This window comes from Drosophila subpulchrella, chromosome X (assembly GCF_014743375.2).
Source record: "Drosophila subpulchrella strain 33 F10 #4 breed RU33 chromosome X, RU_Dsub_v1.1 Primary Assembly, whole genome shotgun sequence".
NCBI lineage: Eukaryota > Metazoa > Arthropoda > Insecta > Diptera > Drosophilidae > Drosophila > Drosophila subpulchrella.
Genome location: NC_050613.1, coordinates 13,257,249 through 13,271,607, shown reverse-complemented (window position 1 = coordinate 13,271,607; position 14,359 = coordinate 13,257,249). Strand labels below are relative to the sequence as shown.

Genomic DNA, 14,359 nt, shown 5'->3' with positions numbered 1-14,359 from the left:
ATTAATAACGTGATTATATTTAATTTGCCAAACTTGAATAAGATAAGATGCTGTATTTTGGGACAAGGCACACCTAAGGATTAAAAAAGTTGTGGGAACATTTTAAGGGATTTTTAATGCCGAATGATGGTATAATTTTTGCAACAATCCGTTTCTATATTTCTTTATGAGCGTACTTGCTTTTATATTTAAAGACCGGTTTTAAATTTTCAAAACTATTTAGTGGAATCTATTAATGAAACCTAACACGGATAAGTGTATTGTAATCTTGTTTACAAAGATTACTGACTGTAACTAAGATAACCGAGCAAAACTGATAGCTTATAATCATTTTTGAATTGGATTGAATGGTATTACTTTGTTACTATCGTGGTAACATTTGATAAGGATCGCTTTTCTAGTTCTACGAAAAAAATTAATGGAATATCAATTCCTTGTAGTTAAGTCTTCTGTTGCTAACTCGTTAGACTACCTAAATGTAGTATATACATAGCTCTGGCACTTAACAACTGCAATCTTCGATATCGGCGAATATAATCGTTAAATGCTCCGCAAGCCACTCGAATCCTTCTTTCGCCCAGTGAAAGCCAGCCGAGTTTCTTTGGTATAGATTGTGTAAGTGTGGATAACAACAGGCAAACAAACAAACAAACAGAAAACAGAGAAAATGGCGCGCAAGGCGAGCAAACAAACAGGTCGTAATCACTTAGCAAACTAGTTCAAATTGGATTTGATGACGTGTGAAGAAGCCAATGGGAATCCCGGCGAGCGGCAAGGCGGCGATTGGCGTTTCGGCGATCGGTGGTGGCCAGGTGGCTGTCGGACTCCTCGGATCCTCCTCGGAACGCATAGATCCGCCACCATATTTGCAACCGCTAATTTTCTCATTTCCGTTTCCGCTACCGCTCCCGTTTCCGATTCCGCTTGTGCGATTCCTAATCCGATATCGATTTCGTGTCTCTGTGTCTGCTCCAAATCCGATACCGGATCGGTCGACGCTCCGATCGCGCTCCCGGCAAATATGGTTATGGATATGGCCCAGGAGGACGGAGTGGGCCGGGCCGGAATGCGGCTAGCCCAGCAGCACCTTGCGCATCATGAAGCCGCTGCTGGCACTGGCAGCCGGCACGGATGATCCCCGCGCCGCCGGCTGCTCCGGCTCGATGCACTTGGATGAGCAGAGGTACTGCAGCAATGGCACCCGATACTTTCCGCAAAAGTCCACGAACTTGATATGCTCTACGCGATTGTCGAAGAAGACGCCCTTGCAATTGGGATTCACACAGCAGTTGGCGCTGTTCAAGTACTCGGCCAGTGTCCTGGGTATGTCATAGGGTCCGGGTCGCTGGCCGCTGGCCTTCACTATCCGGCCGGCCAGCTCCAAAAGGGTGGGCGGCTTCAGGGCCATGTCCTGCACGAAGCGCACCACAAGCGGATTGTCGCGCAGACTTAGCTGTGAATGGAGAGGAGACGAAGGAGCACAGGATCAGTAAGGTACATAGTGACCAGGAATTACTTAAGATATTGGAAATGAAATGGTTAAACTAGGTAAAGAGGGAATAATATATGGGTATCTCCATATATGTTATCAATTTACCGATTGGAGGTACGTATGTATGCATTTAAAATGAAACTTAGTAACAATATTAACTATAATATTGTTCTAGTGAAGTGGTTGTCTTACCTCCGTCAAGTTCTTTAGTGCCACAATGTCCTTGGGAAGATGTCGCAGGCGGTTCTTGTGGAGCAACAGCGACTTAAGATTCTTCAGTCGGGCGATGCTCGTCGGCAGGATCTCGATCAGGTTGTCGCAGAGGACGAGGGCCTGCAGCTGGTTTAGGGAGCCCACTGCCTCGGGCACTTCGCTGATCAGATTGCCACCCAGGGACAACACATGCAGGCTGCAAACGATCAAATGGATCCATAGATTTATTCGTTGTAAACTATTGGAACTTAAACTTTCAGGTAAAACTATGATGATGATGAATTTGATAAACAAATCATGAGTTCTTCAGCTAAACAATCCGTATTCTTATAAAAATCAATTAATAGTTATTTGACAAACATTAAAATGGAATTCAATCATTTTAAAAGATACATGTTTTATCAGTTTATTATTAATTTGTATACCTTAAAACGCCAATTGAAGTATTGTCATTAAGAGGTATTTATTATATCATTTTTTAACTAGAAGCTTTTTTGATATACATTTAGATAATTTATATTTATAAAACTGAGCTATATATAAGCCATGTGGGCAAATAATTTAATTAACTTGATTTGAGATATGGGTTCACTAATACAAACATATTAAAACCCAAAGTTCAACTCATTTGTAGAGCACGAAATCGATTGAATTTTGGCCTTGGGCATAGCCAAATAATGTATGCAATTTTATTACATTTAAATACTGAATTGATTTTTCAATTACATTTAAAACTAAAACCAACAAGCAACCCAATTTACTTTCAAACCCTGTAACTGCTTTTTACAATGATCGATCGATTATTTAGTTTTAATTTTAAATTTGACTCAAAAGTTCTAACCTACTATATCAAGAAGTAATAATATTCCTAATATAGCTGTTCTAACGATATCAAGTAAAACATTTCCAAATAGGTATCTTAATAAATATCAAATATATTGCTGATAAGGATCAGTAAGGAAAAAAAGTTAAAATGTATTTCAATTGCCATAGACATGACTTTTTTCAAAAACATTTTCTTGTATCATTGTTTTTGCTAGACTTCCTCTTGCTACAAGTGCATATATTTCCTCCTAGTGAATCACTAAGCTTATGTCAAGGTTTATGGCGCACACTGTACAGTGCACACCGCTACGCCTTCTGGCCCTAGGGTCCTCTCCAAAATTCCAGAAGTCTTAAGTGCGAAGCAATCAATTCCCCCCGTAGACGTTGCAAAGTCCAGGCCCTCTGATAACTAATGCCCATTTGAATTTATATACTCGGTATATGTAGAACTCTTGGGTATATTGGTTGGACTATAACCACATGGTCGAAAGTACCTTAGTATTTCATGAACTTTAAAATTGATACAGATTTCGTCAACAATTTACGTAAACATGTGAAAATATTATTTAGTGGTGCATCTTAAAATGTAATGTAATTAAAAAAGGTGCTTCTTATATAGGGTATACAAAATGTCGGGAACCCCAACCAAAAGAGTTATTTATTGTTTAATTTGTTTTTCAGCTGATATTTGAAGTTTTGTTGTGCGATTTTTTTTATTTGTGCCATTTTTGCTCTTGTTTATTATTATATTAATACACGGCCGTATCTTTATGGGCCGACCAAATCGGTTGGGCCGATTTGAGTACTTGTTTTTGATAGATTTGGCTTTTACGACGCCATCACCACCACCCCGACCGAGCTGCCGATCCACCGAATCACCCACCAAGCAACCCACCCATCCATCCCCGTCCACCGGACCGATCCATCGAACCGCTCAACCGCCGGACAAGTGGCAGACTGGCGTTATCAGCTCCCCGGGTATATAGCTATATATTACGATCTCGTCTGTGCTTGGACTTTTATACATGGCAACAGCAACAGAGCTCGCCAGTCGTCGCCCCTTCTCCACGAGTGGCCAATGTCAGTCCGCAGGAGGAGAGCGGGGTGTACACTCGCAAAAATTGGGAATTCCGCATCCTTTTCGATAGGAGATTAAAGGATTAGGCCCAAAAAAATTAAATAGAACCACCCTTTGGTAATGCTCATAATGCAAAAGTATTAGGGAAAAGATATTATAAATATTTTGAATGACTCAATATGATACAAATATTATAATCATCATAATCAGAAATCTTAGCGATCTTAACATTTGTTGATCGCATGATCGGAGTTTAAATACTGATCATAAATATACATATATATATATAGGAAATTTTGGCAAGGGACTTCCATATACCTTGGAACTTACCCCCTCATTAAGATGACCCCGCCGATGGAATTCTATTTGAAAAGCTCTCATAAATCTAACAATTTGCTTATTTTTCGTTATCTATACTATTAATTTTGTTCAGACTTATCGCCCTTTAGTGTGTTTTGACCATTGTTTGTCAGTCTAAGTTTTATTTTTGACCTTCACAGACCTTAAGTCAAATTTGGCAAAAAATCGAGAATAACTTATGACACTAGTTTTTTGAAATTTTTATGTTAAAACTAATTGAAACTTATAGAGATTTTTACCATCACCACAAAACTTGAAAATATCATTTTTTAGGGAGATCTTTTTAAACATTTTTAATGTTTCCAACCTGCTTTTGACCCTGAAAGTTTTCATTTCTTAGTTCTCTGTGTACCAATATAGATAAATGTTCCCACGTTATTGGCTTTGGAAACCAGTATACCTTATTACAATGAAATGTTTTTTTTTTTTTTGATAAAACAGAGGCAAACACTTGAACAAACAGGCGGAAGAGTCGTGAACCTACCTTTGCATCTTCCAGATATCCTTGGAGATGCTGGAGATCTTGTTGGCGCCCAGATAGAGGTACTTGAGATGGCGCAGCTCGGTGACCTGTTCGGGGAAGTGGGTCAGCTGGTTGCCGCTCAGATTGAGCTCCTTGAGCGTGGAGGTGGAGCCACCATTGCCATTGGCCTGTTTGGAGAGCAGCGATTTGGGCAGCGAGGCGTTGGTCAGCAGGTTGTTCTTGGCAATCAGGGTGACCAGTGGCAGCTGGCAGACGGCATCTGGGAGCGTTGTGATGGCATTGGAGCTGAGATCCAGGACCTTCAGGTTGGCAAATTGCATCACGAGGCGGGGCAAGCCCACCAGCCGATTGTGATTGAGCAGCATGGTCTCGATATCGCCACTGGACTTTAGCAGCGCCTTCTGCGGCGAGGCCAGGTGATCCTCGAGGGTGACCAGATCGAGGCTCATGCGCCCAAAGTCCAGGGTCTTCTGCTCCCGCGAATCCGTGTCCGAGCTATCCGACGTGTACACCTCCATGGCTATGGATTCTATCTTTCTGCCCTGCGGAACTACTGCCTCACTGGATCTGGATGGATGGATGGCGCGATCGCGATCGCTTTGTTTACCACTGATGATCGAGATGGGATGGTCGATCGATCGATCCAACGCTCTCTCGCACACGAAAAAAAAAATAACGCAACGCCCGAACGAAAACAAAAAACAGATGTGGATGTGGATCTGAATCTCTATGTGAGCGGTGTTAAATGGAAAATACCGTCGCGACACTCGACGCTCGCAGTGTTCAGCTCGCCCAGCGCGAATGCCAAGTGGTTTGCTTTTGCGACGCCTGCTTTTCAGATCGCCAAAGCCGACTCTACGACTCTACGACTCTGCGACTATATGACTCTATCAGCGCCATGCGATTGGATCTTCGGCTGGGCCTCGGATTTTGATTGCGCCAACTAGGCGCTCTCGCCGCACAGTGGTATAGAATTAAGTATTTTGACGATTAGCCTAGACAGATAGAAAAACAGATCGATGTAGATTAGATATTAACAGATGAAACATCTATCTTTTTTAGACCATATTATTATTTTATTTGATTTCTTAATTTAATGGTAATTGGTTACCAAGAGCAGGTAATTTTTAAAATTTAATCTGTTATGAACCATGCCTAATGGAAAATAATATGGAAAATAATAAAATAAAAGGCACCATATCGTATCAATATAATTTTTAATCAAATATGAGCCATATCTTCACGATAATTATATAGAAAGTAAAGAGAATATCCATATTGCATCCATCTTTTTTTTTTGCCTATTGAAATGCATTTACATCTATATACTCAAAATGGCCTATAAGCAATATGTCCATCATTTAATAGTATTTTTTTAAGATTGATATTTTGTTTATTTAACCATTTAACGATTTTCTTATAACTGAACAAATTTAAAATTTTAAATAATATATCATATTACTTATTTAATAAAATTTACATAAATTAACTTTCGATTTTTATTTTTAATTGTTATAAGTGTGTATTATATTTATATATAATATATTTAAATGTGTTATTTAAATTTGTAATATAGATGATTTTGGCTTAAAGAGTTAATCTGAGACGTCGTTAAATATATAAAATGGAAAGATAAATTTTAAAAATTGGTTAAAACCGTGCAGTTATATCTTGTTTGGTAAAATTCCCGCTTGGATTACACTTTTTCTTATTTATATGGTTTGATTAGATTCAGGCTAAATAAAGTTTTTACTCAACAATATTTTTGGGGCCCAATGTGCACCTGCTCATTCTGCGCACGAGGCGTATGCGTAATGCGATTATGGGCACGGGCTTGGTTTTGGTTGTGTGATTTTGGTGATGGTGTTAGTACTAGGGGTACTACTTATTCTGGTACTGGGCCAAAGGTACGAGACTTCGCGTGGGTGGGCCAAACAGTTGGATTGCTTTTTGGGGTGGGCCCAAGCGCTTATCGGCGGCGGAAAAAGCTGGGCCATCCGGATTTCGTCTGACTTCTGGGAATCATATAAATACTTTCGTCCTTATCATTTACTTGACATTAATTATTTTATTGAAATTGTTTATGGTTTTCACTTGGGCTCACGTTCATCAATTATAATATAACAATATAAATATTAACGCAAGTGGGGTCCTTTGTTGAGGGGTTTTCCTATCTGGTTGTGAAAAAAATTACGGGGAACCCGGATCTGATTGCCTAGAGTTTTGGAGAAGTTTATGATCCATCTGTGAACGAAGATTAGGATTTTATTTTAACAATGTGGTAATTCTACTTGATTGTGGATGCTTAGAAACTTTTCTAAGAAATTGATTTAATTAAAAATAAAATCTACTTGGGTAATTTCAAATAATTATTTTTTGAAAAGTAACATAAAAATGTTTTAAAAAAGAATAAATTATATAATGATATCGGTTAAAAAATTAAATGTAATTAAATATATAGATAATATCTAAAAAGTTACTATCATGAATTTAACACTTGTAAAGATTTGTTAGCCCTTAACCCTAACACTTTGCCCTAATTTAAAATTGGCTTGAAGATAGTGGCCTAAATTATAAGCTAATGTGTTGGATAAATTTAATTACTGATCGTTAATAACCTCACAAAAAATGGGGAGGTTCAAAAACTTCTTAACTGCCACAGGGTCTCCAACGTCTGAAGATCGAATCGATGGATCACACGGGCACTGAAACTTGAATTTGTTTTATGGCTCACCGTCGCCAGTCGCCCCTTAACCCAATTTCCCCACTACTCCGCCGGCTTGCACCCACCAATCACCAATTGGCCATAGCTATAGGCTTGTTCGCTCGGGTCTTGTGCGAAAGTTATCGAACAGCCCACTTCATCCATGCAATAATCAATATATTTACTCTCGTCAATCTTTTGTTTTTATTGCGCGCCTGACTTTCTGTACTTAGAAGCGTCTAATCAAAACATCGGACCGCCCCTTCTACACCCCCTACGGTCAATATTGGCTGCACCGCAAAAATTGTGATTAATATTATTGTATAACAAGAAAACATAGTGGCAAATTGTATATGTAATATAAATAAATACGTTATATAATCGATTTAATCATAAAATTGCATCTTAAGGTATGAATCTAAAGAATTCACGAACTGAAGATCAGAAGATCATGTTAGCTTAGGAATTTTTGATAAGTCGATAGAGTTACCTATAATATTATGTTATCTAAGGGATTCGCGTTGTCAAATCTTACGAATATGGAAACACCTAAAGATCACATAGAGGGTTTGAAGTAAGGGAAAGGAAAATATTTAGGTATGACATAATCCCACCCACATTTTTTGGTCGTGCACCAGTGTTTGGCTCCTTAATCTTCTTCTTCGCCACGGGGGATGGGGCTTTTGGGGCTGAGACCATTTGGCGTGGCAATAGTTGTTTATTATCACGTCATTGGACCTTTTTGTTGCTGTTGCTGCTGCTGTCGCCGTGTCGCGCTGATAACAGCACACTCAAAATTTAATAAAAATCGAGAGCCGCTGCGATCGCGACTGGCCAGCGACGGCGATCGTTGGCCAGCTATCTATTTATAATTAAACCAAAAATTTATGGCTTGCTCAAACTCCAATCTGTATCAGTTTACAACTGTTGCACGATAACACGACAAAGAAAAGGTTCCCAGACCAGTTCCTCGAAAATATACATCAATATTTGATGTAACGTGATTTAGTTATTGCGATTTAGTTATTGTTATTATTAAATTTGTTTCCCTAATTATATAGTATTCTTGAAAGGTGATCAAAATTAGTCGGCTATCAATTATAATTAATAACTATAGCGCTATTGTTGGTTATCGCAAAAAAAAATTCGCACAAGAAATGAATTTATGGACGAAAACTTTGTTAACAGCCTAACTAAAATTAATTAATTAAGTTTGGTTGATTCAGGTTTTGAACAGCTTTCTACATGTGCTTTCGATCCCTATCACTTTAAGGAACATTTATTTTTCGACCCATTTTTTATAAGGGGGTAGGTACATCAGATTTATTTGTGGTTCAGATTTTGGTCAAAAATACTAATTTTTTAGTGGTTTTTCTGCTGTAGTTTGGTCAAGTCAAGGCGTACAGCTAAAAGACCGACTGTTTTGAGCAGCTGACAACCTATGCTAACAAATCCCATCACTTTAGGGAAAATTTATATTTTGTCAAATTTTCATATATTTTTTAGGGCATCATGTTTTTTTTGCGAAAAAAATGGCAAAAGTTAAATATTTTCAGGTTTGGATTCCAATGGATTGGAAATTAAACTACGAGCTTAGCGAAGAATGACATTTTTTAAAGACATTAGCTATATATGAACAATGTACATATGTACTTGTTTTGTTGTTTTTTTTTCTGTGCAGACCTGTGGGCATTTTGCACACGTTGCGAATTTTAAAAGTTCAGCCCGTGTCCGTTCGTTTGTCCGTCCGACGATTTGTCCGTCTGTCGTCATCTGTTCAAATGTGTGTGGTCCTTATCGCACCGAATTTGAATTTCCATCAAAACAAAGCGAGCAGAGGAGCATTGATAGTTCTACTATACACCAGATTAAATCGCGACATTTGATTCGGCTATTTTCGCATTCGAGAGCCCAAGAGAGTAACGATTCTTGGCGACAATAAATCCGCACATAATATAGTCATATATATATAGGCAATTTGATTTTGAGACCCAGGCGACAATCGCCTTTGTAAATCTATCACCGTCCGTTATCGTTATCTGTCGCGCCGTCTGTTTTGATTCGATTTAAATGGTCTGTGGGGCCAATTAAGTCCCCAGATGGCTGCCGGTTTTTTTTTTACTTTGGGGAGTCGCTTTGGCGTGAACCTGGGCGATAGCCCCCACCTTTCTAATCCATAAGAAAGCAAAAACATTTAGAGGATCGCTGAGATCTGGCTGACAGAGGGGTGTATTTGCAAATTTCAATTAAAATTTATTTTAAATCATCAGCCACAAAGTATGCGGCACTGCAGTGTGCAGCAAGAGTAACCAGGCCTATCTTAAGGAACCAACAGCAAAGCTTTGATTAACTTACTTATTAATAGCAGTTTTGAATCGAACCCAAAGCTAATTTAAGATACTTATTAAAAAGACCTTTGTTTTTTATTTTGGTTATTTATTTGCTTGCTATTTGGATTACGTGTCACATATTTTACAAAGTATACAAAAAAAATATGTATGTATTTGATGTATATCTCGAGGGTTGATATCAGTGTTTAGTTGAACATAAATATTAAAATGTAGTGGTTTATATTTTAATATATAATATGGTTTAGCTTCTTAAAAAAAACACGAAACCCATTCACACCTAAATGCCTTTTGTGTAGTCTGATGGTATGCACTGATCGCATGATCGATTGAATGAATGATTGATTGTGCTGTGATTGTTGAACTGTGCTTTTGGTCTCCAGGGTGGCACACACGATCCATACCAAATGGTATACCTCGTGTTTGCATATATATATTTTTAGGGGGTAGATTCGTTCATATGACTCCTTACTTCCTTTGTGCAGATTTTGCAGATCTCTACTCGCTTAAAGTTATATATATATCGTATATGTGTGTATATGTATATTATTCGCATAGTACATTTTATTAGCCAAAAAAAAAGGGTTTGACCCGAGGAGGGTCAGGAAAAAAAAACACACTTAACTCAATACTGATGTTTAGTACACATTAGATGTTTTCTAATTAGCATTAATTAGCTTTACTTACAGGCTACTAAGTATATTTTAATGTAATAATAATAAATTATTAATCAAATATGCTTGGTTAGTGAGCAAGAAGGGCAGGGCGGGCGGGGCGGTATGTCGTATGTGTGTAAATGGGGGGGGGGGGGGGGGGGGGGGGGGCAAACCCCCTGGGCAGCTGATTCAGTGTCCGGCCAGCTGGGCAGTCGGCCAGGCGATCTTGGCATCGATCCGCTTGTAGGCCAGCATACAGTGCTTCCCCTTGGCCGCCAGTCGGGCATCCTGCGGACACTCGGCGTCCGTCAGCAGCGTCTCCTCGCCGTCCACCAGCTTGAAGAGGGCATAGTCCTGTGGATTCGTGATGCGCGCCTTGTGCGCAATAATGCGGCACACCTCGCGGGTGGTCGTGTGGGGTCGCACCGGCAGGGTCCGGGTCTGCAGGGATCCGTTGCACTCGTCGGGAATGATCACGCGCAGCACACTGGAGCAGGCGGGCAGGCAGCTGGAGCGCCACTGGAGGAAAAGGAATGTATGGTTAGTCACTGAAGCACTTTTGAGTTTTTAAAGCTTGATCTGGGTTCCCCCCCTAAAGCACTTGGAAAACTTGTCTATATAACTTATTGATGTGAATTACCAACTATAATGTATCAATGAAAACTAAACTTGTTTTACCAAAATTGAAAATATAAAGCGAATATATTTTAAGAATACATATATGAGGAGTATATATTTAAAATAAAAAATCAAATTTGTTTTCAAAAGGATTCGATTTATATTTTCATTTTTGATAAAACAGAAAAGAGATTTTAAAAATACTTAAGGCTGAAAGATAAAATATTAAACTAACGCAATTTGAATATCTTTTCTTTATTCTTTTGCTGTATGCTTATATATGAATCTATTCATTCAATATTAATGGGATAATAATTTTGATTTGAAGAATACAAGCAAAGCTCAAGTGTAAATTGCTATATATTTAACAATGAAAAAATTCGGAATATTAATTGGTGCAACTATTGCTATTCATTTAAAAAATATTATATGAGTATCTAGTAAGCTAAAATAATTTATATTTTACTGTTGTATGTCTTGTTTTAAGCGTCAAGTTGTTTAATATGTGGTCTATCCTAGTTTCTTAGATAATTTTGTATAACTAAGGTGTTTAAAAGTGTATAATAAAGTGCTTTAAGGGAACAAAGGCAACCCAGCTCATTGGCAACAGCTACTTACGTCCAGGGATCCGCTGCCGCTCTCTCCCTCGGAGGCCATGAAGGTCTTCAGCACCTGGACGGCGCTGCAGAGGGCGGTTAGGTAGTAGCCCGGCTCCCCATTTAGCAGAGTCGGCTGCAGGAGGCCCCACATGAACTCCGCCTCAATCTCGGCGCCAACGAATCCGCACTTGGCCACCACATAGACGAGCACGGGCAGGAAATCGTCGGCGCCCAGCTGCTGGCCACGCGGACACCCAGTGGCATCGAACACCGTCGAGATGACGCACAGGAAGAGCTCCAGCTTGTCCAGTGGCAACTCGGCCTCCTGGAGGCGCCACAGCAGGTTGGCAATTAGCCGCAGGGCGGCCTGTGAGGGCGGGGTAACCGTTGGCCTAATCCCAAAGTCGGCGGCCTCCCGTTCGCAGGCATAGCGTACATTCTGCGCCAGCAATTGGATATCCTCGCTGCGCTGATAGTGATCCACAAAGATGCCGTACAGGTGCTCCCGCAGCGGCAGCACCACCAGCTGGTGCATCACAGTCTCCAGCATGGCGTCCAGATTGAGAAACTCATCGGACTTCAAGCGCGCCCTGGCCGTTTCCAGTTCGGCATGGAACTTGCCCTCGCCATGCTTCACCAGATAGTTCTTCATGCCGCTCATAAACTGGCGCATGTTGCGCATCACCACCTGTGGTGCCGCCTCCCGGGACTCCTTGGTGCAACAGATGAAGTTCTCGATGTTGCGGGCAAACGTGGAGCTGGGATCCTGGGCCAGTTGAAGGGTGTAGGCCCGCAGAGAGTCGCCGGGGCCGCTGCTTTGGATGCTCATCTTGTTGCGGGGGTGACCTGGAAAAAATCAGAAAGAGGATTTTGTTAGACTTTTCGTACAAATTATTATATTATTTTACATATATATTATTATTATATGCAGATAGGTGGGATTACTTTGGGCAAAATCTTGTTTCCTAGCACTATTCGATACGAATGAAAGATTGTGTGGTAAGAACTTGAATGTTCTAGCTTTACTATTTGAAGTTCTGCGTTAATTCCTTACATGTGTGACAACAGTTTTATATATAAAGAAGATAGATGTTATTTTTATAAATTATGTAGACCCTCCCTACATTCCCTATCCTTTCAAGGACCCTGTCTCTCCTTACCAGCTATTAATTCACACAGCAGTCGAAGCAAACGACGCAGGATGCGACAGCAGCCCCGATTCCGGCAGAAATCCTCGTCGGCACACTCACAGCCACGTAGATAGCGACGATAGAGACGGCGACTCTGGGATTGAAGGCACAGGCCCAGCGCCTGGCATTCCACAATGTGCGCCATGCTCAGCAGGATGTTGCCCTGTTCGTCCAGGTGAAAGAACTGTTTGATGTCGTAGTGATCACAGGTGTTCAGCTCACCAGGATGGCACTGATCCGGCTCGTTGCTGGCCGAATCCTCTCCAGCCGGGCACTTGCCAATGGCACCCATTATGGAGCCGGCCAAAGCCTCAGTCTTCAGTTGCTTGCGATCGATGCGGCAGTCTTTGAGCACCTGTTGCGGACAGGTGGTTGGTTGGTTGGTTGATAATGGGTTGGCCATGCTGCTGGTCGAACTGGCCGACTTCCTGGACTTTTTGCACAGCACCGCCGATGTGGGCGAGGAGCAAGTCCGTGTCTGTGGATGCTCATCATTCTCATTTTGTGGCAGGACAATACCAGTCTGAATATTATCCACGAAGAGGAGTTCCAGGAATTTACGTTTTCGCTTGGGCTTTGTATTGGCTTTAGTCTCTGGTTCAGTCTCTTTATTCACAATTTTCGATGAGCTGATGTCCTCCAGCGAACTCCTGGGCAGCTGTGTCCTTTGCTGCAGCAGCTCCTCTTCAAAGTCAGCCGAGAAGTAATTGGTCTGCGGCGGATGCTCGATAATCTCCCATTCGGACATAATGCTCAGGAACTGAGCCTCCTCCTTGTAGTGCCGCACATGATCGGGATCGTGGAAGAACTCCTCCGGCTCCTGGCGCTCAATGCACCGCTCGTCCAGCCAGCTGAGGGATTTGGACATGTCCCGCTGACCAGATGGATCTCGGGTCGAGGGCGAATGCGGGCGGCTCACGGACTGTGCACGCGACGATCTTCTGAACCAACTCATGGTATATCCGGTAGCGATTCTTGCCAGCTAAAACGAATTGGCGGAAACGCAGGTTTCTCATCGGCACACGCTGCGGCTAATTGATAAGCGATGGCGGTCGCGACCAACTCTCACTCTTCCCCGATCGATCGTAGTTTTTCTCTATATATATTTTTTTTGTATAATTTTTTTTCTTTTTCTGCTCTGCTCTCGCAGGGGATGCTGCTCTAAACGCGGCCAATGCAAAACTAATTCTGAACTTCATACGCATTAGTTTATAAGACGACGACGACGACGACCATCTCGCTGCCGACGTCGCAGTCCGCGAAAAACAAAGATAGCGACGGCGGCGCCGCTAAATGTGTCAACTCGCCAAGAGGCGGCCTCATTCGAATGACCTTTTCCAGCCCAAAAAGCAGGCCATCTTGGTGCACAGGTAGCCGCGGATCCTTGTGGATTGGTATATACCTATATAGGTCCTAGGGAATTTCCCGCCATTCAGGTACAGTTGCGCAAGCCAATGACTCAATCGCAGGTTTGGATTGGTTTGCAGTTTGCAGTCAGTGGGTACTCCAATCGCAGGGATTGATTGGACCCAACCCACTCTACCTGTAGAATCGCCAGTAAAATTATCACCATTGGGAGCTGATTCATAGAGGGTCTTTGTGAAAAAGTCGGAAACCCCATTGCAAAACAAAACCCAGATGTTTGCATGTACCATAAAAATCATTTTTAGAACCCCCTCATATTACTCAAGTTAATAATCAGGCCTGTAAACCCTGTGGTTTCGGTACATTACATTAATGTAACAATCAGTGCTATGATAATTATGTGTAATTTTTTTGTTATCATGTGTTG

The 14,359-nt window shown here is 41.2% G+C and overlaps 2 protein-coding genes across 7 annotated transcripts in view; both read right to left on the bottom strand.

The window, feature by feature from the left end:
• Positions 1-99: 99 nt before the first annotated feature.
• LOC119556241 (leucine-rich repeat-containing protein 58) lies at positions 100-5,314 on the bottom strand. The gene is made up of 3 exons (XM_037868275.1): positions 4,453-5,314; positions 1,685-1,901; positions 100-1,453 (listed from the first exon to the last, which is right to left on the bottom strand). Exons 1-3 carry the CDS (start codon positions 4,968-4,970, stop codon positions 1,073-1,075), a joined length of 1,116 nt encoding a protein of 371 aa, XP_037724203.1. The 5' UTR covers positions 4,971-5,314; the 3' UTR covers positions 100-1,072.
• Positions 5,315-10,040: 4,726 nt separating this feature from the next.
• LOC119556234 (protein sprint) overlaps positions 10,041-14,359 on the bottom strand; it is a 114,922-nt gene continuing 110,603 nt past the window's right edge. For 5 of the 6 annotated variants that reach the window (XM_037868263.1, XM_037868266.1, XM_037868264.1 and 2 more), the window contains 2 exons: positions 11,397-12,223; positions 10,041-10,679 (listed from right to left, as the gene is read on the bottom strand). In XM_037868263.1, coding sequence (XP_037724191.1) covers positions 10,350-10,679; positions 11,397-12,223 — 1,157 coding nt within the window. In that variant the 3' untranslated portion in view covers positions 10,041-10,349. Of the gene's footprint in view, positions 10,680-11,396; positions 12,224-12,537; positions 13,733-14,359 lie in introns of those variants that run through there. The other variant, XM_037868268.1, reaches the window with a different exon arrangement.

What these genes read in the sequence shown, in the direction of transcription:
- LOC119556241 (XM_037868275.1), bottom strand. Translation starts at nt 4,970, where the DNA reads ATGGAGGTGTACACGTCGGATAGCTCGGACACGGATTCGCGGGAGCAG. An exon ending in GATATCTGGAAGATGCAAAG is followed by an intron (nt 1,902 to 4,452) that starts GTAGGTTCACGA and finishes GATCGTTTGCAG; the next exon opens with CCTGCATGTGTTGTCCCTGG. An exon ending in CACTAAAGAACTTGACGGAG is followed by an intron (nt 1,454 to 1,684) that starts GTAAGACAACCA and finishes CTCCATTCACAG; the next exon opens with CTAAGTCTGCGCGACAATCC.